Consider the following 22,651-nt stretch of genomic DNA (forward strand, 5'->3'; position numbering starts at 1 on the left):
AGACATCAAGCTAACAAGCAGAAGAGAAGACAGTTTGGAGATCCTAATAAGGGACAAAATCTGCACCCAAGAAGACTGCCTGGCTCTTGAGGCATAGAAAATGGACTTTGGATAATATAAGGGGAGCACAAAAAACCCCAGAACACGTTAGTTACACCATCACTTAGGGAACAAAGGGAACATAACCTTTTGATTCTGTGTATTCATGCTTTGTCCATTGAATACCTCTGTTTCCTTACTTCTGTTTTCGTTCTTTGTTCATGCAAGGCCTACAACTTGTAAAATAGATGAATGATAGTTCCTCTGCAAAGGCAGGTATGAGTCCTGGGTGGTTTAATAATGGTATGACATTCATAGAAATATTAACAATGGTCAGCAGAAAAGCTGGAACTAGAAGTCATGGCTGCCTGGCTTGTAGTTCACTGCATGTTTCCCAAGGCTAAAAGATATTTATTTTTAAGAGAGAGTGGAATACAGACAGAGATGCACACTTTGATAAAGCTGTGAAACAAATTAATATCATGTGAGATTCATAACACTTGGCAGCTCTGCAGATATGTATCATGATTTAAGGCTATTTTAAGTGTTCTAGATGATAGAAGCAAAGTATGCTTAAAACAGTTTCTGAACAATTTAAAAACTGTGTTAACACTTGTTAATCTCCAACGTGAATGGACCCCAAATATTAATTAATTAAAAATTAATACAACCTTGTGTATTTTAAGTGCCTAATATACCTCTCGGTGCTCAATAAATATTATATAGGCAAATATCTTTGGTTAAAACTAAAATTAGTAAATTGAGAAAGCCAAAGGCTTGACTCTCTTTCTATACTGGTATAGATATTAATGCCTCTGAAGTCAAACAGCCCAATTCTCTTCTCTCTTAGACCTGGTGTAAACCAGCAGTTACTGCACTGAAGACAATAAGGTTACACTGCTATAAATGAGACCAGACTCCATTTTCCAATCTGCAGCAATTCTGCTGAACTAAAGGCACAAACCAGCTGTGAACGGTCTTCAGTCAGAGTTTAATAACAAGAACATCACAGCTACATGTCAATGTATTAAACATCCATGGGCCAAAATTGACAGTCATCATCAAGATGAATCCCAAAGGGATAGCCTTCTTGCAGATCAAATGTCATGCAGATCAATCTCTAGCTAAGTCCTTCAGACAGTCTAGCTGGATGTTCAATCTATGTCTGTCACTGGTGAACTTATTGTGCCACTGAAACTTTTGGCAACCACACGATTGTTGATCGTGTAGCAGCATTTTTAGAAAAGATATTTTGTGATTAATGAGTCTTCCATCTGAATAGTATGGCCATAACAAGAAATATGCCAAAATCAATCCAGTGTGGGCAGAGGTGATTGATGGATTTGGCTATGAATATTCTCATTGCTGATCTTGCGCTGTTACTTAACACAGAGGAGCTGGCAAAGACAACAAAGATTGAAAATGTCAGTCCGCTGCTCTTCAGCCTTTCTCAGCACACACATATCACTGCTATACAATAAAGTTGGTATAAATGTGGTTCTGTAGATCAGCAGTTTTGTAGAAAGCTTGATGTCACAACTTCTCTGCAGAGGCCACTGAAGGGCCCGACACATGATAGCAATTGCTGCTATACAAGCATCCACATCTTTCAAGCATCCTCCAGCACTATCTATGGTGTTTCCCAAGTATTTGACAGTTGTCACTTGTTCAATATCTCATCCAGACAGGTTAATACTGAGCTGGCTGTAATCGCGAGTTGAAGGCTGCTTCATGGTTATGGCTAAGGCTACTGTGTTTGGTGTGAAGGTTGCAGTGTTCACAGTAATCGTGAATTCTGATAAAGTCTATGAAACCTACACACACAGAGAGAAGCAGTTCCTTTCCCCTCCAGGCTTTACAACCTAGTTCACATGGTTGCAGCACCACTGAGGCTTGGCACATCTTCCCCTCTGCAGATGGAAACAGAGGGGCAGAAGGGCTAAATTTGATTGGCATTAGAACCTGACCCATGTGGCCACAACACCATCCAGGTTTGGTGTGTCCACCTGTAGATGGAGATGGAGGGGCAGATGCACCAAACCTGAGTGCTATTGCAAGCACGTGGGCCAAGTCACAATGCCCGGAGCAGGGAGGGGGACCCAACCCACAGGATAAGAGCCACCACTGCAAGGTGAGCACAGAGTGGAGTCATTCTCCAACCAATGTGCCTCTTACAGGCTCCCTGTATTTTTCTGCATCTCTTCCATTAAATATTGTAGCCTTAATTATGGCCAGGGATTTCTTGGAATCATTTTTGTAAGCTTCCATCAACCAATCAATGCCAACACTGAACAACAATGGTGACAGGACGCAGTATTGCCAAACTCTTGTGGAAACTGGAAACCATGCCATGTATCTACTATTAACTCAAACATAGCTTTCTGTTCCATTATAGAGCTCTTCTATCAAAAACTCTGTCTTCCCAGGGATGCTAAGTCACCTCATCAGAGCCCACAAACTTGAAGCACTGAATCAAAGGCGTGGTGGAAGCTTATAAAAATGTTGTGCACAGCTTATTAAATTCAGGCATCTTTTCAAAAACTGTCTCAAGGTAAAGATCTAGTTGATAGTGGAACAACCAGGTCTAAAGCTGCACTGAGTATCCCTCCTAGCTTTTGCCACGAAGGGCATTGATGATTTGAGACTTCAACATGGAAGCAAAGACATTTTCTTCTAATCCTTCTTTTCTTCTAACATTTCTTCTAATTTTAAAGCATGCCATTCATCTGGTTTTTCAAAATACACTTTACTTTTGACTTAGTCATGGCCACATAAATTATATAAGAATTTATGGTTTCTAATAAATTAACATTATTTCTACTCGAACTGAATCATCACCACTTCATTGTTTTCTCTACACAAAGAATTATCAACAGCATATAATACTAGATTTTTGGTGGAAATAGACATTTCTTTTTAAATATTTTTGAGGAAACTTAAATCCATGCATTGTTTGGAAGGGTGTGTTATTCAAATATTATTTGGATCACAGTAGAATACCACATTCTAAAAATGTAAACCACACTTTTCATTTAAAACTTTGGAAAGCAAATTTAGTTCTGGAGGAAGGTGCAGGCCAGACTAGACTGAAGGCTGTGGTGCTCTAGTGCAAGCATCAACAGAACAGACACATGGCTGCAGATAAAGGTAAACACCAGGGGCACAAATTCACCCTTAATCTGAATCTTGCGTAGTCATGTTCACCAGTGCAAAGTGGAGGTAAAATGCTACCAAATCAGAATGGTAAGTATTTCACTCACTTTGCACTGGTGTAAATGATGGCAGAAACAGTAAGGAAATGGTGAATCAGGTCCTAAGCAAAGAACTATGCAATGAGAGGAAGAAAATCTTGAGCTCCCTTCCCACTGACATACTTATTCTCAGAAACTCAGAGTATAAAGGTCATGTTTTTAAGCACAGGATGGGAGCATCTGCATAGATATGTAAATATGCTACTCAACATCCAAAAGAGCATATGGTCACAAAGTTCTCTTCCTTGGCATAACTCCGGGTTCTAAACAGGAGTAACTTGGTGGCCAGGAAGCAGCACTCTCAGGAGGTCAGCCTGTATGCTTCATGGCCACTCTCCTGTTCATTACTTTTCACCTCATACTCATACATGCATCATTTGGCACTTGTACTGTGTAGCATCAAAGTCTGAAATTTTAAAATAGTTGAATATAGTAATAATTGTGGGAGCAATCCCACTTTGATAACCCTTCTGTCATAATTTTCCTCACCATACAGGAATCAAGTGTACTGACACACTCCAATCAGTCTCCAGCACTGGGCAGAATAGCATTTCTAGCAGTGCCCTCAAACTGCATGATCTGTCAGTGCCACAGAAGTGTAGAATATTTTGATTGCAGTGGGTTATCTATAAAATACCCTAAGTTTCTGTTATGATGCAAGGATCCCCACCACCTGTTTCTTGATTAAAAGAAAAATATAGCATTCTCTAAACAAGTTAAGCTAAAAACTGTGCCAAGGGGCAAAATAAAGTCCAAAAAAACAGTAGCACCCTCATTATATTAATGAATGTTTTAAAATCCTTGTTGAAGTTCCTTGACTGATGAATGGACACATCTAATGTAAGTGACTTTTAGAAATCAACCCTATTAATTTATTTTATCCTTGTAAAGTAATAAAACTGTAGCAAATCTGTGAAGAGTAACTTCTGCTTGACTGTAGATTATCTGTATAGAGCGCACAATACTTGTGACTCGAAGGTCAGTACTCAAGTCCAAGAATTTATTGCAAATCTAGGTTAAATTAGTTCTCAAATAGCACACAGCATTGTCTATACCTAATATTTTAGGAAGAGTTCAAGGGTGCTGACGGTGTATACATTCAGCACTGTCTATAACTAATATTCTAGGAAGAGTTTAAGGGTGCAGACTGTGTATGCACTCAGAAACACCCCAACACACACAAACTAGAGGGGTAGGACCTTATACACCACAGAATCCAACACCATTGTTAAAATAAACATTGTTAACAGAGACAAAGTGGGTGAGGTAATATCTTTTATTGGACCAGCTTCTGTTGGTGAGAGAGAGAAGCTTTTGAGCTTACGCAGAGTTCTTCTTCAGGGATCAGGTAAGAGAATCATAGAATCATAGAATATCAGGGTTGGAAGGGACCCCAGAAGGTCATCTAGTCCAACCCCCTGCTCAAAGCAGGACCAATTCCCAGTTAAATCATCCCAGCCAGGGCTTTGTCAAGCCTGACCTTAAAAACCTCTAAGGAAGGAGATTCTACCACCTCCCTAGGTAACGCATTCCAGTGTTTCACCACCCTCTTAGTGAAAAAGTTTTTCCTAATATCCAATCTAAACCTCCCCCACTGCAACTTGAGACCATTACTCCTCGTTCTGTCATCTGCTACCATTGAGAACAGTCTAGAGCCATCCTCTTTGGAACCCCCTTTCAGGTAGTTGAAAGCAGCTATCAAATCCCCCCTCATTCTTCTCTTCTGCAGGCTAAACAATCCCAGCTCCCTCAGCCTCTCCTCATAACTCATGTGTTCCAGTCCCCTAATCATTTTTGTTGCCCTTCGCTGGACTCTCTCCAATTTATCCACATCCTTCTTGAAGTGTGGGGCCCAAAACTGGACACAGTACTCCAGATGAGGCCTCACCAATGTCGAATAGAGGGGAACGATCACGTCCCTCGATCTGCTCGCTATGCCCCTACTTATACATCCCAAAATGCCATTGGCCTTCTTGGCAACAAGGGCACACTGCTGACTCATATCCAGCTTCTCGTCCACTGTCACCCCTTGGTCCTTTTCCGCAGAACTGCTGCCTAGCCATTCGGTCCCTAGTCTGTAGCTGTGCATTGGGTTCTTCCGTCCTAAGTGCAGGACCCTGCACTTATCCTTATTGAACCTCATCAGATTTCTTTTGGCCCAATCCTCCAATTTGTCTAGGTCCTTCTGTATCCTATCCCTCCCCTCCAGCGTATCTACCACTCCTCCCAGTTTAGTATCATCCGCAAATTTGCTGACAGTGCAATCCACACCATCCTCCAGATCATTTATGAAGATATTGAACAAAACCGGTCCCAGGACCGACCCTTGGGGCACTCCACTTGATACCGGCTGCCAACTAGATATGGAGCCATTGATCACTACCCGTTGAGCCCGACAATCTAACCAGCTTTCTACCCACCTTGTAGTGCATTCATCCAGCCCATACTTCCTTAACTTGCTGACAAGAATACTGTGGGAGACCGTGTCAAAAGCTTTGCTAAAGTCAAGAAACAATACATCCACTGCTTTCCCTTCATCCACAGAACCAGTAATCTCATCATAAAAGGCGATTAGATTAGTCAGGCATGACCTTCCCTTGGTGAATCCATGCTGGCTGTTCCTGATCACTTTCCTCTCATGCAAGTGCTTCAGGATTGATTCTTTGAGGACCTGCTCCATGATTTTTCCAGGGACTGAAGTGAGGCTGACTGGCCTGTAGTTCCCAGGATCCTCCTTCTTCCCTTTTTTAAAGATTGGCACTACATTAGCCTTTTTCCAGTCATCCGGGACTTCCCCGGTTCGCCACGAGTTTTCAAAGATAATGGCCAATGGCTCTGCAATCACAGCCGCCAATTCCTTCAGCACTCTCGGATGCAACTCGTCCGGCCCCATGGACTTGTGCACGTCCAGCTTTTCTAAATAGTCCCTAACCACCTCTATCTCCACAGAGGGCTGGCCATCTCTTCCCCATTTTGTGATGCCCAGCGCAGCAGTCTGGGAGCTGACCTTGTTAGTGAAAACAGAGGCAAAAAAAGCATTGAGTACATTAGCTTTTTCCACATCCTCTGTCACTAGGTTGCCTCCCTCATTCAGTAAGGGGCCCACACATTCCTTGGCTTTCTTCTTGTTGCCAACATACCTGAAGAAACCCTTCTTGTTACTCTTGACATCTCTGGCTAGCTGCAGCTCCAGGTGCGATTTGGCCCTCCTGATAACATTCCTACATTCCCGAGCAATATTTTTATACTCTTCCCTGGTCATATGTCCAACCTTCCACTTCTTGTAAGCTTCTTTTTTATGTTTAAGATCCGCTAGGATTTCACCATTAAGCCAAGCTGGTCGCCTGCCATATTTACTATTCTTTCGACTCATCGGGATGGTTTGTCCCTGTAACCTCAACAGGGATTCCTTGAAATACAGCCAGTCTCCTGGACTCCTTTCCCCTTCAAGTTAGTCCCCCAGGGGATCCTGGCCATCCATTCCCTGAGGGAGTCGAAGTCTGCTTTCCTGAAGTCCAGGGTCCGTATCCTGCTGCTTACCTTTCTTCCCTCTATGTACGTTAGAAAGCTTGCCTCTCACACCAACAAAAACGTATGCAATAAAAGATATTACCTCACCCACCTTGGCTCTCTCATATTCTGGGACCAGCAAGTCTACAACAACACTGCGTACAATCTTGTTAACAGTCATCCTTTCCATACTAATGAACAACTTTTCTTATCTCCAAGTATCTGGATTGCACTGAAGGCCTACTGCCTTAAAAAAAAAAAAAAGTTACTTTCTTTGCTTCTTCCAGAGAACCTGCTTATAGAAAAATCATAAAACAGGTGAGAGAACTGCCTTCCAACTCTGAAACATTTATTTTCAGCTCAAGTGTTTAGTGGTTATCATTTTCTCTCTTTTACTTCTTTATTTGGAATAAATAAGAGTCAATAGGTATATTATTTTGACTGGCTCAAGCTTGAATAATTACCCACTCTCTGGTAGCCTCTTGTGATTCTGCAGCTGGAATTTCAGTTATTCTATCCCACCACACCCCTTTTCTATAGCAAAGAAATCCACTCTGCTAAATGCATGTATCTTTGGAACTGCAGCATCACTAAAGGCTTTCATAACACAGGGTTATCTCAAATCATTTTCCCCCATGGAGGGATCCAAAAGTGAAAGCCACCTGAAAGAGTTCTGGGGAGATCTCAGCTGTGGACCGGTTTACATTTTGTACTGAGGTTAACAACATCTCCAAATCCAAATGAGGCTGGAATGCAAATACATAGCCTCTGCAGGAAAAAAAGAAAATATCAGCACACTACACATAAGTAATATGACACCATTTTAACTCTGTAAGAAATTTTAAATGCATTAGGAAAGAAGGCTTACTTTAGGAAACAAAGCCCTCCTCCCCTCCCTTACCTCATGCTGTCAAAAGTCTTTTCCCATTTTATCAAACAACAAGCACAAAATTAATAAATAAAGTAAACAAGAGTGAAAGCAAAATAAAAAAAACAGGGCAGTGTAAGAACATATACTGCAAATTCATTGGCTCCAATGCTGTCTAGCTTAAATCTACGATTCTAGTTGGCAGTTTGCAGGAATGATAGATATTCCTTATTCTGTGTTGGATGGTGCAGGATGCAGCATATCTACTGCAGTACTAGGCTGGCAGACACACAAATAGCAAGCTGCCTCAGCTCTGTTAGGAGCTAATGCTGGTTCTGAGCCAAAGTTTCCCTGCAAAAAAGAAAAAAATCCCAAACACATACATACATATATTTTATAAATATAAAAACATAAGGCTGTCTTGAAAAATGTGTAAAAAGATGAAAATCAGAGCAAAAAAACAATACACAATACTTACCAAGAATTAAAAAGAAAAGAAAGTATCAAAACAGAAGCAGCAGAAAATTAGTAAGCACCAGAATTTAAAAAAAAAAAAAAAAGACTTGAAAAAGATCAGAAATTAAAATAATTTGCAGGGAATTGACAAAGTGATAAACTGTAATGTAACAATCAAATATACCTCATTTTTGTTTATTTTGCTTTTTTTAAATAGGATCTGATTATCTCTCTGGATTATATTATTGTTGGTTTATATCTGTTCCTGCCCTTTTAAGGGCACAGTAAAAATTCAAGTAAGGGTTTGAATTTTGTTTTGTTTTGTTTTTTGGTTGGGGGGTTGTTTTTTTGTCTGAATGATAAGAAAATTAACAAGTGGCCCAATTCTGCACACCTCCAATACCAAAATTCTTACCACTGAAGTACTGTAAATATTATTCTTAGACCCACCATCTTTTAATCCAGGGGTCTCAAACTCAATTTACCTTAGGGACAATGCCAGTCCTCAAATCCTCCCAGTGGGCCAATAATGTCACTGAAGATGGTGTTCAGAAAAGAAAACGTTTATATTGTACTTTTTATTTTGAATTTCTTAGAAATGTCTTAGTCATACAACTTTATACAATTCTTTGCCTGCCAGAGTCTTCTTAGTGTTTGACAGACACCTGGCAACTCTTCAATTCTGTCAGTTTGTTGATGTTTGGCCTCAGTGGCTGAGCAGTTGAAACCTTCAGGATTGCAGTAAGGTGTTCATCAGATAGTTGTGTTCGGTATTTTGACTCGTTTATATTCATTGTGGAAAAAAATGATGCTGCCTCCATGGCTGACTCTGCCTGGCAACTAATGATGCAGCCTCCATGGCTGACTCTGCCCGGCGACTAAAGATAGTATCCTTGTCCCTCTCCCCCAGTCAATGGGAGCTGCCATGGGCAGTGCCTGCAGCAGACATTGCCAGCAGCATGGCTGCATGTGTCTCTCCTCTGCGGGCCACAGTGGGGAGGTGCTCGGGCCACAGATGGCCTGTGGGCTGGGATCCTGAGACCCCAATCAGTGTTTTACAAGCTCTCAACAAAAGTTCTGGACTTCAAAAAAACTTTAGTGCAAAGGAATTCCTCAACTATTGAGCATTTGCAGACAGTGAATTGAGTTTAAAATATAGCTGGGATGTATTACAGCATTCACCTGGCAATCTAGCAAATACCATTATATTCCAGATTTCAGATCAGTTCTATTATCACTCCATATTCCACATAAACTTTTCCAATTATTGACTTTTTCCAGCTATAATTTTCTATGGGTGATCTCTGTACAGGTTTGTTTGTTTGTTTGGGTGGGTGGGTGGGGTGGTTAGCAAAATTCCTATAAGTATTTTGGAATTTTGGAGAGTGAGAATAATTTCTTCTTTTATTAAAACAGTTCTAGTCAAACATTTTTAGACAGGGCTAGAGCAACAAACAAACAAATACCAAAACACTGCTTCTGACACATTTATTTTCCCTAAAAGTACAAGGAAAGTAAATTTAAACAACTATGATAACACAGCGTTAGGACTGAACAATGCAACATTACAAAATTAGGAAATGTAGAAGTTCCAGCTGAGTGCATAACTTTAACTGTGCATCCTGGCAAGTCTGCATTATGATATAGCATTTAGTTATGTGATCTACATCATAAACTTAATATTATCATTTCATAAATGTTAAGTGCTTAACTGTACAAACCTAATATTACATTAACATTGTTTTGTGCTATTTGAGATATGAAATCAGACTTTCAGCTGAGCCTAAGTAGCATCCTGTAACCTATAACATCACATGCCACCCATAAGTAAGTTATTCAGCACTAAACCTTTTGGTTGTTTCACTCAGTCACTGTAACTAAACAATTACAATCTCTCTGGAATAACTGTTTACAAGCTGTCAATAAGAAGAGAAAATATTCTATTAAAAGATTTTTCCTCAGCTTCTGATGCTGCAGGGCATAGTTACACAATATGTCTTATCCAAATAACAGGAAAAAAAAAAAAGTAAGCCCCTTCCAGGCTGAAATTTTAAACATCCTCCACACCAATAGTGTATACTTAAAATTTTCTTAATCTGAACTCCAGGGTAAGTATTGGGCCTCCTTCCAATCCTTTTAATTCCAAAAACATCTCACCTAAAACAAAGTCTTGTTTCCTGAATCCACACTGTATCCAAATTGTGCCCCTCCAAAAACAGAGAGCAACCGTCTCCACCAAGAACTCAGAATGAAGCATACGTTCCAAGTTGCTATTTTTAATGCCATCTGACAAGGGTTTAGGTCTGAGTTTCCACACAAAACTGAGTTCTCCAGCTAGCCACTATTTAGCAGTCATTTAGTTTGTCCCCAACCCCTTCTTTCTTTTGACCATTTTTCCCCTTGCTTATTAGTTGTTTACCCTCCCTTGGGATAGCAAGCCCTAATCATCACCACCCTGATAAATGTGTTTGATACTGTGGACTGACGGTTAATGAAAAGACAGTTACCTTTTCTGTAACTTTGAGATGTGTTACTCATGTCCATTCCATGTAAGGTATGCATGCTCACCATATGGACCAGTGCTGAAAGTTTTTCCCTCAGTGGTATCTATTGGGGACTGGCTCTGGCGCCCCCTTGGAGTGGCGTGCGTATGCCGTGGTATAAAGGGTGCCACTGGCTTCTCCCACCTTCAGTTCCTTCTTGCCGGAAACTCCGACAGTGGGGAAGGAGTACAGGTCATGGAACGGACATGAGCACCACATCTCGAAGAACACCACTTACGGAAAAAGTAACTGTCTTTTCTTCTTTGAATGCTTGTTCACATCCATTCCATGTTAGGTGACATCCAAGCAGTACCAACAGGGGCGGGTAGGAGTTCATGGATGTGTAGCCTGTAACACAGTTCTAAACCCAGCGTCATCCTTGGCCTGCAGGTTGATGGTTTAGTGTGCCGTGAACATGTGAAACTGAAGACCACGTCCTGGCTCTGCAAATGTCCTGGATGGGGACATGTACCAGGAAGGCTGCTGAGAACGCTTGTGCTCTCGTTGAGTGGCCCTTCACCAACAGTGGCGGTTGAACCTGCGCCAACTCATAACAGGTCCGGATGCAGGAACTGATACAGTTGGAGATCCTCTAAGAGGACACTGGCAGGGCGTTCTTCCTGTCCGCTATCATGATGAAGAGCTGTGTCGACCTGCGAAAGGTAAAACGCCAAGGCACGTCAGACGTCCAGGGCATGCAGTCGCCTCTCCTCATTGGTCTTGTTCGGTTTAAGACAGAACACCGGGAGGTACCTTGTCTTTGTAGAAGACTGTATATGGCGGTTCCGAGGTCAGGGCTTTAATCTCTGACACTCGTCTAGCCGACGTCACTGCCACAAGGAAGGCAACTTTCCACGATAGGCGAGAAAGGGAACAAGAGCCCAAAGCCTCAAAGGGCAGACCCGTGAGTCTGGAGAGAACCAGATTGAGGTCCCATTGTGGGATAGGATCCCTAACAGGAGGGAAGAGCTTTTCAAGGCCTTTCAGGAACCTGATGGACATCTCATGCAAGAACACCGATCTATCCTGGATTGGTGGATGAAAAGCCGAGGTGGCTGCTAGATGAACTTTGATAGAAGAGCGGGCCAGGCCCTGATTTTTCAGGAGGAGCAGGTATTCCAAGATTAACTGCAGCGAGGTGTGCGCTGGGGAGAGGCTACGTTCAGATGCCCAGTGGGAGAACCTAGTCCACTTTGCCAGGTAAGTCGCCCTAGTGGAGGGTTTTCTACTTCCCAAAAGTAAATAATTAAAAGGAATGAAACTACATTTACAGGAGATTACAGGAAAGAGTGGCCAATGCCAGCAATCAGAATGGCAGAGACGACATATTTGTAAACAGACATGTCAATCATACATAAACATCAAAAACACACATAAAATTGATGAATATTTTAGGAGCAGTCTGCGTGTAAAATACTTCCGTGAAGCAAATAGAAGCTCACTACATTGTTTTGGATAAGGAGGAGAAGCCTGATCTAGCCATTGCATGCTCACTCCAGCCTGCCTTTAACCCCTGTTACTGCACATGTTTAGATTGCTCCAGTATGCTCAGTAATGGCAGATTATCGAATGCTGATGGGGAGCATTTTATAATACTACAAGTTAGTTTCTCTTTTTCTGCTTCCCCACAGCCCCTCACGAGGGTCTCTAGATCTCATTGCTTCACATTAAAGCTCTTTCCTCTTTGGGTCTCTGTGTTGTGGGTGTTTGCTGTCAGATGCTTGACAGTGGGGGAGTTGTAACTTTGTGATAAAGAATGCTCTATTTTAAATAAAATTCAGCTGTGACGACCCTTGGTGTGGTTCATTTTTTAAAGTGCAGAACACCACATGCACTCTCTCCATCTCACTCTAGCTGTGTGTAGAGAGCCCAGTGCTGGGATACCAGGGTGCAATGCCCTGTGTGTATGCTCCCCCTACTGACACCCTCATACCCTGTGTGTATCCCTGTTCCAATTGTGGTAGTGACCCTGGTGGCCAGTATTCTGTGTGTCTCCCCTCCATGTGTGCAATGACCCCTGGTGGCCAGTTTAGGACATGCCATATGTGTAACCCTCTCCCAGGCAGAGGCAGTGAACCCTCCTGGACATGTGAGGCAGTACCCTGTATATATCCCTCCTATTAGGGCAGTGACCTCTGGTGGCCAGATGAGGCAGTTCCCTATGTATATCCCCCACAATTGGGGCAGTGTCACCTGGTGGCTAGGTGGAGCAGTGCCCTGGGTGTATCTCTTCCTCCAGTGGGGGCACTGACCCAAGATGGGTCAATGGTTTGTGTGTATTCTCTCCTCACCCCCTTGGAAGCAGTGAAACCTGGTGGTCAGGTGGGACAGTGCCTTGTGTATTTCCCCCTCCTCACTGGGGCAGTGACCCCTGGTTCAGTAGTTGGGCAGTGCCTTGTGTGTGTTTCAGCAGCCCAGTCCACCCCACCCCATCCTACCTTGCATTGGGCCAGTGACCCTGATGGCTAGATGAGGAAGTGCTGTGTGTGTAGCCCTCAGGGCAGAGAGGAGGGGAATGACCCTGGTGGCCAGATGCGGTAGTGTCCCAGGTGTTCCTTACCTCCGTTGGGACTGTGACCACAGGTGTCCAGGAGGGTCAGTGTCCTGAGTGTATCCCATCACCTTTGGAGGCACTGGCGACCAAGATGGGGGCAGTGCCCTGAGTGTATGCCTTCCCACATTCTATGCAGTGACCCAGGGTGGCCTGGACATAGGATGTGACGGGATCCCTGGGGTACAGCCTGGGACTGTGGGACCGCTGTGCCCCCTGAACTCTCTCTAGCCTGGGTTGTCTCTCACAGTGCCTTGCTAGTGACCAGCAGCAAACCCCTTCAGGTGCTGTTATCACTCAGCACAACCACACGTGGAGACCTGCATCCAGCTAGATTGCATGAATGCTCCCAGAGCCACTCATGAATCACACAGAGAAAGGCACCAGAGCCAAATCCCCCCAGCTTCCAGCACTGTACCTCAGGAATATACCTTTTTGCACTGCTCAAAATGAGCGGTGCAAATTTATTAATCAATTTATTCATCAATGGAAAGTGGATATACACTAGCCTTTGCAAACCTGAGCAGACCACCAAACGCTTCAGGTAAACTCACTAGTAAAGATAAACAGTTAAACAAATTTATTGACTACAAAGGATAGATTTTAAATGATTATAAGTGATAGGCAAAAAGTCAGCGTTAGTTACCACAAGAAAATAAAATATAAGCACACAGACTAATATAAGCAGTCTAAACTCTCAACCCTATTAGACTGGGCAACATCTAAATTAAGCAGTTTTTCTCTCCCCACTGGATATTGCATTTCATAGTACACAGATTTCACCCTTGAAACCTGTGCCAATCTCCTCTGTTGGAGTCTTAAGTCTTCTTCTCAGTGTCCTTGTTGCTTGCAGCATAGGTGGGGACAGGAGAAAGGCCAAGCATGGGCCCCCTATGTTCTGTTTTATACCCTCAGTCCCATGTGCTTGGGGAGCACAAGTCCAGGCATGTCTGCGGGACATTGCTGAGTCTCCAGGCAAGACTAAGCAATTCCTCTGGTGTGGCCTCATGCAGGTGAGTCATTGAATTGTAGCTCCCTTGCTGGACAATGGCTGTTGGTGGGTTGTTTGATACCCCACCCAGGCCTTGGTTACTTTCCTTGCTGTTGGAACTTGGAACTGACTGAGGGGTCCTGTTTTCTGTACCTACAACAAGCTCTGTTTTATACTGTGTTCCTTCTGTTTTACCGGCTGGCTGAGAGTCACGTCTGACAGTGGAGTTGGGGTACAGGGCCCTCTGGCTTCCCCAGGAGCCCTGCCAGAGCGGACTCACTGCAGGAGGTGCATGGTGTGGCAGATAGCATCATACTGGCTTTCTAGGGCTCTACAACAATCACACACCCTTATCCCACCACCTAGATCCTTAAGAAATGCATAGGGGAAACTGAGGCACCCACACAGTATTCAGAGAAAACATTAAGAACATTCCCACTTCGTCACAACAGGTTCAACAAAATATAATATATTGAAGCAGGAGAGTGCTGCTTCTGACTTTCCACTTTTAATTGACCCTTGAAATCTTGTGGTGCCAGTGCATTGTAGCTTCATTTTATCCCAGCAACAAATTCTTGATTTGTAGGACCACTAACAATCAACAACCCTAACCCTATATTTCTTTTAATTTTAGAAAGTATTTTCTTTTGAGGGTTGTTGATCAAAGAGTGCCTGGTTGTTTCCGTATTCAAAAGAGTATTAATAACATTGATATTCTTAGTTAAAGGTTTCAGAGTAACAGCCGTGTTAGTCTGTATTCGCAAAAAGAAAAGGAGTACTTGTGGAGGTATTGTTTCATGATCTCTGTGTGTATATAATGTCTGCTACAGTTTCCACGGTATGCATCCGATGAAGTGAGCTGTAGCTCACGAAAGCTCATGCTCAAATAAATTGGTTAGTCTCTAAGGTGCCACAAGTACTCCTATTCTTAGTTAAATAATTTTTTCTTACAATAGTGATATTGTGGAATAAAGGGAAACTATTGAACGCTTACAGTTTCCAGTCCATTTTTACATTATTTAATAAACTATATATTGGCTTACAGGGTGGGTGGGAGGGCGGGGGGAGGTGGGGGACTAGACCCATTCTGGGCACCACCAAAAATTATACAAACCTGCCACCCCTTAGGGATTACAGTGGATGAGAAGCTGGACATGAGTCAACAGTGTGCCCTTGTTGCCAAGAAGGCTAACAGCATTTGGGGCCAAGAAGACTAATGGCATTTTGGGCTGTATAAGTAGGGGCACTGCCAGCAGATTGAGGGATTGGTCGTTCTCCTCTATTCGACATTGGTGAGGCCTCATCTGGAGTACTGTGTCCAGTTTTGGGCCCCAAACTACAAGAAGGATGTGGAAAAACTGGAAAGTGTCCTGTAGAGGACAACAAAAATGATTAGGGGACTGGAACACATGACTTATGAGGAGAGGCTGAGGGAACTGGGATTGTTTAGTCTGCAGGGTTCCAAAGAGGATGGATCTAGACTGTTCTCAGTGGTAGCAGATGACAGAACAAGGAGTAACGGTCTCAAGTTGCAGTGGGGGAGGTTTAGGTTGGATATTAGGAAAAACTTTTTCACTAAGAGGGTGATGAAACACTGGAATGTGTTATCTAGGGAGGTGGTGGAATCTCCTTCTTTAGAGGTTTTTAAGGTCAGGCTTGACAAAACCCTGGCTAGGATGATTTAGTTGGGGATTGGTCCTGCTTTGAGAAGGGGGTTGGACTAGATGACCTCCTGAGGTCCCTTCCAACCCTGATATTCTATGATTCTATGATAACCTTTCCCCTGATACCTTACAAGACATGCTTTATATGTAATATCACAATTATATACAGATGAGGAATATGGGGGTTACAAGACACTCCCCTAAGGTATAGTATGGTACAGAGGGGTACTGGCAGAGCTATGTGGGGAGCCCCACACTCGGATAGCAAGGGGCTGTGGGTCAGGATTGTGGGGCACTGGCAGAGCTGAAGCCTAGCAGAAGCCTTCTGGTGCTACTTTGTCTAGCCCTAGAGCTACCCCACCAAGGTGCTCATGAACCAAGGCACTTCCTTCACATCACAGATGTTCAAGGAATTGTCTTCTCTCAATATGGCAACCACAAGCTAAGGATGGCAGCCTACCACCCACAAGGCAACAGCCTTGCAAGCGAGCCAATCAGAAACTGCTAGTGAGGCTGAGGATCCTGTCAGAAACATGGAACTTGCTAGAGCTAACCTACATTTATAACAAAACAGTGTACACCTCCAATAAGTACCCACTGAATGTCACTGGGCTCCCACTATTGGGATGGCTCACATGGGGGGATTCCTATGGAAGCATCAGACCATGGTCCTGGCCGCAAGCGAACAGAGGAGAAGAGTGAGGCGGCTGGAGGGGGAAGAATGAGGCACCGAAGTCCAGCCTCATGGCAGGGGAAGAGGAGAGCAGAGGGGAGGCACTCCAACCTTGATTCTGGGGCAGGGGGAACAGAGCAACAAGGCAGGAACATCCCAACAGTCTGAAAGGCTGAACGGGGGCGGGGGGGGGGGGGAGAGGTGTCCCTCCTACTCAACTGACAGAGCAGCGCTTAGGGTGGCCAAGTCATGGAGCATGCCCGCTACCTGGAGACAGGTGTGTTTCCCCCATTTCCTCCCCTCCTTGCTACTCTGTGCAAATCTGACTGGCTAGGAGGAGTCCCACTCCAAAACAAGCACCCAGAATTAAATAGGATCACCTTAGAGGATTTGAGCCTATAAGCAGATGGAAGGCAGGATGGGAAACAAGACCATGACAGGAGGAAGGTTTGGAGAGGGGATGGAATAAAGAACGAGTAGGAGGAGCAAAAGCAGCAGCTCTGATCTCTGTGCTCACAGTGCATGCCAGCATCAGCGTGCATGGACAGGTTGGACTGACCCAGGGGCTGGGGGTTTGCATGGGTGCCGGGTAGAGAGTCTGTGTGTGTCTAGCCAGGTGTGTGTGTGGGAGTTATGTGCTGTATCAGAGGCAAGTGAGTCTGTGTAATTCCTTCCAGAGATCTTGACCTGGGGCTATTCCTGGCTTTGCCTAGGTTAGTTAAATATGTTGTTATATTGTTCAGTTTGGTGCTTGTTTCGGGGGTTAATTCTGACCTCATGGAGGGAGGGCTGGTGTTTGTGCAGAGACACATGCCTGGGAACTGAGACCACTCCCCCACACCCACACCCAAAAGCAGGGTGCAGGATTTTCTGTAATACCTATTTTCACTAGGTCTAAATTCGTCCCTCAGTGTCCCAAGTCCTAAATGGGCCTCAAGAAAATGAAGTCAGAAGTGTGGGACTCCATCCAGACCAATAATATACAGCTTCGTCTGGCCCCAGGTGGGCATTAGGTATTCTACCTACCATATTTAAAAAGGGGTCTTATTCATAAGCTGTACCCCATCAGCTAAAAAAAGTCATTGCTGCCACATAGGTACATATCTGGTGGGCACCACCAGGCTGGATGCATATGTTTAAATGTTATTGGGCATCCAATCTGAAAAAAAATCATAAAATCACTTGAGGAAAATCTGATTTTGAACAAAATTGGCAGAAGGCTTCTAAATACAATTGATAATGCAACTATGTACTCATAATAGTACAGATCTGGAAAGTTTGGGAAATATTTCTCAGGTGATACATTTTCTGCCTTTTCTTGTACTTTGTTGCCTTTGGTTAAAGCAAAAGTCTGTAGTCACATGACCATATGAGCTTGTTTATACCATAAAGAAAAGGAGTACTTGTGGCACCTTAGAGACTAACAAATTTATTTGCACATAAGCTTTCGTGAGCTACAGCTCACGAAAGCTTACGCTCAAATAAATTTGTTAGTCTCTAAGGTGCCACAAGTACTCCTTTTCTTTTTGCGAATAAAGATTAACACGGCTGCTACTCTGAAACCAGTTTATACCATGTAATACATCACAATAAACTCACATAAGAAAATTATAAAAAACAACACTGTATCACCTAAAGGTGAACACTTTTCACAAAGCAATCACTCTGTATCTGACCTATCAGTCTTCATACTCAAACCAGCATAACACTTTCAAAGGATGAGCCTGTGAACTTAAATTAATAACTTTGATAGATACAAACTCAAGATCTTCAATAAAGACACTGGATGTATGGCTTATTACAACGATCTGTAACCCATTAACTGTTCCTGTTTTGTCCTATAACTACAGGGCTGTTCAAAGTGAAGTGGCCCATTAATGGTCCCTTAAAATATGTGTTAACTAGTTATGCTAAATCAGTGGCTCTCACCCTTTCCAGACTATTGTACCCCTTTCAGGAGTCTGATATGTCTTGCATATCCTTAAAGGCTACTTGCTTACAAAATCAGACATAACAATACAAAAGTATCAGAGCACACTATTACTGAAAAATTGCTTGCTTTCCCATTTTTACCATATAATTACAAAATAAATGAATTGGAATATAAATATTGTACTAACATTTCAGTGTATATAGAGGTATATAAACAAGTAATTGTCTGTATAAAAATTTAGTTTTTACTGATTTTGCTAGTGCTTTTTATGTAGCCTGTTAAACTAGGCAGATATCTAGATGAGTTGATGTACCCCCTGGAAGACCTCTATGTACCCCTGGTTGAGAACAACAGTGCTAAACTATCTGTTCGACCTTGTATTTAGCTATGACACTCTGAGTACCAAGAAGAATTCTATGTATCTTGAAGGCTTGTCTCTCTCACCAAGCAGACAGACAGACAGACCCTGTTAGTACTATGGAGCCACTTTCTCCAATGCTGCCTATAGGGGCCAAGGGGTGTGTGTGTACCCATCTACTTACTCAGACCTCCCCAGGGACAACACAGTGGGGGAATTCTCCAACTACCAGAAGCTCGTTAGCTCCCTGGGGAAGGGCTCAGTTTTCCAGTCCGTGCCCCAGGGGGCTCCTCCAACCCAGGGAAAGGCCCCCTGCCCCTACTATCCTGGGGAATGGCCCTTACCCTCAGAACACACTAGGGAATGGCCCATGGCTCCCGCATATTCACCCACTCCACACCTCTGGATGTCTCCACAACATTGCTGCTTCCCAGGACTGGCTCTAGGCACCAGCAAAGCAAGCATGTGCTTGGGGCACCGCAATTCCAGGGGTGGCATTCCGGCCATCCCCCATTTTTTTTTTTTTTTTTTTGCGCTTGGGCAGTTGAGCTCTGGGAGCTTGGGGCAGCAAATTTTTTGCTTGGGGCGGAAAAAACCCTAGAGCCGACCCTGCTGCTTCCCTACACCCTAGGGAGAGGCCTTTGCAGGAAGAACAGTGTCCCCATGCACTTGCCCTGACTCAGCTCAGCCCCTTTGCCAGCAGCTCACAACTACCCATCCAAGTGAGGAAGCAGCAGCACCAAGCAGGGACCAATTCACATCTCCCCCAATATGATAACTAAAGAGCCTTACCCACTGCAGATTGTGACAGCATCAAAGTGCTCAATCAGCTGTACCGTGCGGTCCTTGGTCCAGAAGGCAGTGACATCTGAGCTGTTCTAAGTGCCTTTGGTTGGACTCATGGCATCCACCAGCCACAAGAACTGGCAGGGGAGCAGCTCAGACCCCAAGAACAGGTATGTGTAGAAGTAGTAACATCATTCAGGGACCGCTGACTGTGGCTGTGCAGAGGACACAGGACCTTGGCTGGGCAGGGACTGGGAGTGTTGGAGGGACTAGTTTGCACTGCCTAGAGGGGTGTCATGCCTTGCAGAGGCCCAATGCCAGACTCAGCCCCAGTCTCTGGGCAGGGGCTGGGATCGCTGGGAGGGTCTCTTCTGTGCCTCTTAGAGGGGGTGTCCAACGCAGGGGCCTAGTGCCAAGTTCAGTGTGGGGGGGAGAGGCCTGGTAGTGCTGGAGGATCTCTGTAGAATACAACTGAAGTCACAGCAGGTGGCCCCAAACTGCACAAATTGACTTGACGGAGAAGCTGGATGGGCGGGGAGGAGTGAAGCGGTGGATTGTGGGAGAGGTGTTTATCCCGGACTCCATCTTCCATCAGCCATTGAGAGGCCCGACCGGGACCATTTCCAGGGCGTTGCCGATGCGACGCTGGCATAGTACCGCCGTCACGAGAAAGTCAGAGAAGAGGACGGCGCCAGGGTCATGGCGAAGGGAATCCATCTGCTCTATGCCTCGTCGGAGTAGTCTCCCTGCTCTGCACCATGCGAGTTGTATTCTCCTGCGTGCTGGGCTGCAGCAGGGAATCCCACGCCGCACGCTCCCAGGCCTGCCATCTCCAATCCACTGCCAACAGCCGCCCGCCTCCAGCTCTCCTCACTGAATGAGATGCAATCTGAATCGCCACTTGTTCCCGCATCCCAGTATCCCCAGTAGTAGAGCCAGTAGAGCGTTCAATAACCGTGGAAATGTCCAGTAACTGGTTTTGGTGCCACACTATGAGAGCACACAGAACTTCTGGTACGGTTCCCGCTGAGACACTTAAGCACGTAGCAGGACAAATAAGTTTCGTAGAACACGCTTAGGGCGCGAATCAGATAAATTACTTTCGGTTATTACGTCCGGTGGGATACTATTAGAAAGCGCACCTAGACAAAAAACTTCCGATCACTTTCCCCGTGGGACACTATTAGAATGAGCATTTCGGTAAAAGATTTCCGGTCACTGTCCGCAGGCGGATACTTTTAGACAGCACAACAGTGCGAATGATTCCGGTCACTGTTGCCCGTGGAACATCATTCAACAGCACGCCAGAGCAAATAACTTCTGGTCACTGTTCCCTGTGGGTTAGTGTTAGCTTACCGCAGTAAATGGTATCCGGTCACTGTTCCTGGTGGGGCAGTATTAACGTGTTTACCGCAACAAATAATTCCCGGTCACTATCCCAAGTGGGACACTATTAAAGAGTTACCGGGGCAAATAGCTTCCGGTTACTATGTCCAGACAGGATTAGACTCAGTGCTGGGGTAAACAACTTCCGGTCACTGTTTGTAGTCGAACAATAGTAGACCTTTTACCAGGCTACTTAACTTCCGGTCACTGTTACGCAGCTGTTGGGACGATAAGCGGCGTAGTGGAGGTTACTGGGACGGACTTCGTTTAATGTAAACAGATTAATGTAAACCTGTCTGCTGGGCGCTGCTGGGTCTCAGTGTATCATGGGAGTAGCAGTCTCTATCCTGTGCCCTGCCTGATGATTTCCAGTGTCAGTGTTGGATTATTTTGGTTATGGTAGACTCCAGCTGGGGCCCAGAATCACTCCCCAAAGTGTCGTCCTATTCCCCACCAGCTGTAGTCTCCCCCTCCCTGGTAATATTATCATGTGAACACATGACTTTAATGCCGTTTTCTGTGGGTTGCCTGAGTGCTGGGGATGGTCCTGGGCGTGGAAACACCCAGATATTGCATATGTGTGTGTAGCACTGCTCATGTGTACCAGTGATTGCAGGAACAGGGCCAGACCCTTTATGGGCCTGGTTGTGTAAAGGACAGATTTTTACCTTGATAAATAGAGCTCTTTGAAATCATTGAACAGGAAGGCTGTAGCATAAACAAGTTTTCCAGTAAATGTGAATTCCTATTTTTTGCTTCAAATTCCACCAAGGCAAGTGGGCTTCGAAGGCCTGTGTGAAAAATGGGGTTGAGTGTTAACATAATTGGAATAGCTTTATTAGGCCCAGGCACAGCTGCTCATTCAGAGATTCAAAGGAAGGGGTGTGATCATCCCTATATTACAGATGAGGAAACAAGCAGAGGACTTTTCCCAATAGCCATTTACTAGTAGGTGATATGTGAGATGGAGGCTTAATGGAGTACAAAACAATTTCATTGCCTTATCCTGTTTGCTTTTCTATTTCAGTAGCTTTAGCCCTATCAAAAGGCTTACAAATGCTCCAATAGGACATAAAAAAAACCTTGTTTCACAGTAAATATATAAACAAGCAGCCAAAAATCATAGAATCATAGAATCATAGAATATCAGGGTTGGAAGGGACCCCAGAAGGTCATCTAGTCCAACCCCCTGCTCAAAGCAGGACCAACTCCCAGTTAAATCATCCCAGCCAGGGCTTTGTCAAGCCTGACCTTAAAAACCTCTAAGGAAGGAGATTCTACCACCTCCCTAGGTAACGCATTCCAGTGTTTCACCACCCTCTTAGTGAAAAAGTTTTTCCTAATATCCAATCTAAACCTCCCCCACTGCAACTTGAGACCATTACTCCTCGTTCTGTCATCTGCTACCATTGAGAACAGTCTAGAGCCATCCTCTTTGGAACCCCCTTTCAGGTAGTTGAAAGCAGCTATCAAATCCCCCCTCATTCTTCTCTTCTGCAGGCTAAACAATCCCAGCTCCCTCAGCCTCTCCTCATAAGTCATGTGTTCCAGACCCCTAATCGTCCCTCGATCTGCTCGCTATGCCCCTACATATACATCCCAAAATGCCATTGGCCTTCTTGGCAACAAGGGCACACTGCTG

The 22,651-nt window shown here is 44.3% G+C and overlaps 1 protein-coding gene across 4 annotated transcripts in view; it reads right to left on the reverse strand.

The window, feature by feature from the left end:
* Positions 1-20,796, reverse strand: part of GARNL3 (GTPase activating Rap/RanGAP domain like 3) — a 238,284-nt gene extending 217,488 nt beyond the window's left edge. For 2 of the 4 annotated variants that reach the window (XM_073314501.1, XM_073314498.1), the window contains exon 1: positions 19,630-20,796. Coding sequence is in view for 2 of the 4 variants with exons in the window: in XM_073314496.1 (XP_073170597.1) it covers positions 7,463-7,528 (66 nt within the window). In the remaining 2 variants the exon portion in view is untranslated. Of the gene's footprint in view, positions 1-7,462; positions 7,569-7,701; positions 8,190-19,629 lie in introns of those variants that run through there. The other 2 variants (XM_073314496.1, XM_073314503.1) reach the window with 2 other exon arrangements.
* Between the last annotated feature and the right edge of the window lie 1,855 nt (positions 20,797-22,651).

The sequence above is a fragment of the Lepidochelys kempii genome, chromosome 16, assembly GCF_965140265.1.
Source record: "Lepidochelys kempii isolate rLepKem1 chromosome 16, rLepKem1.hap2, whole genome shotgun sequence".
Lineage (NCBI taxonomy): Eukaryota > Metazoa > Chordata > Testudines > Cheloniidae > Lepidochelys > Lepidochelys kempii.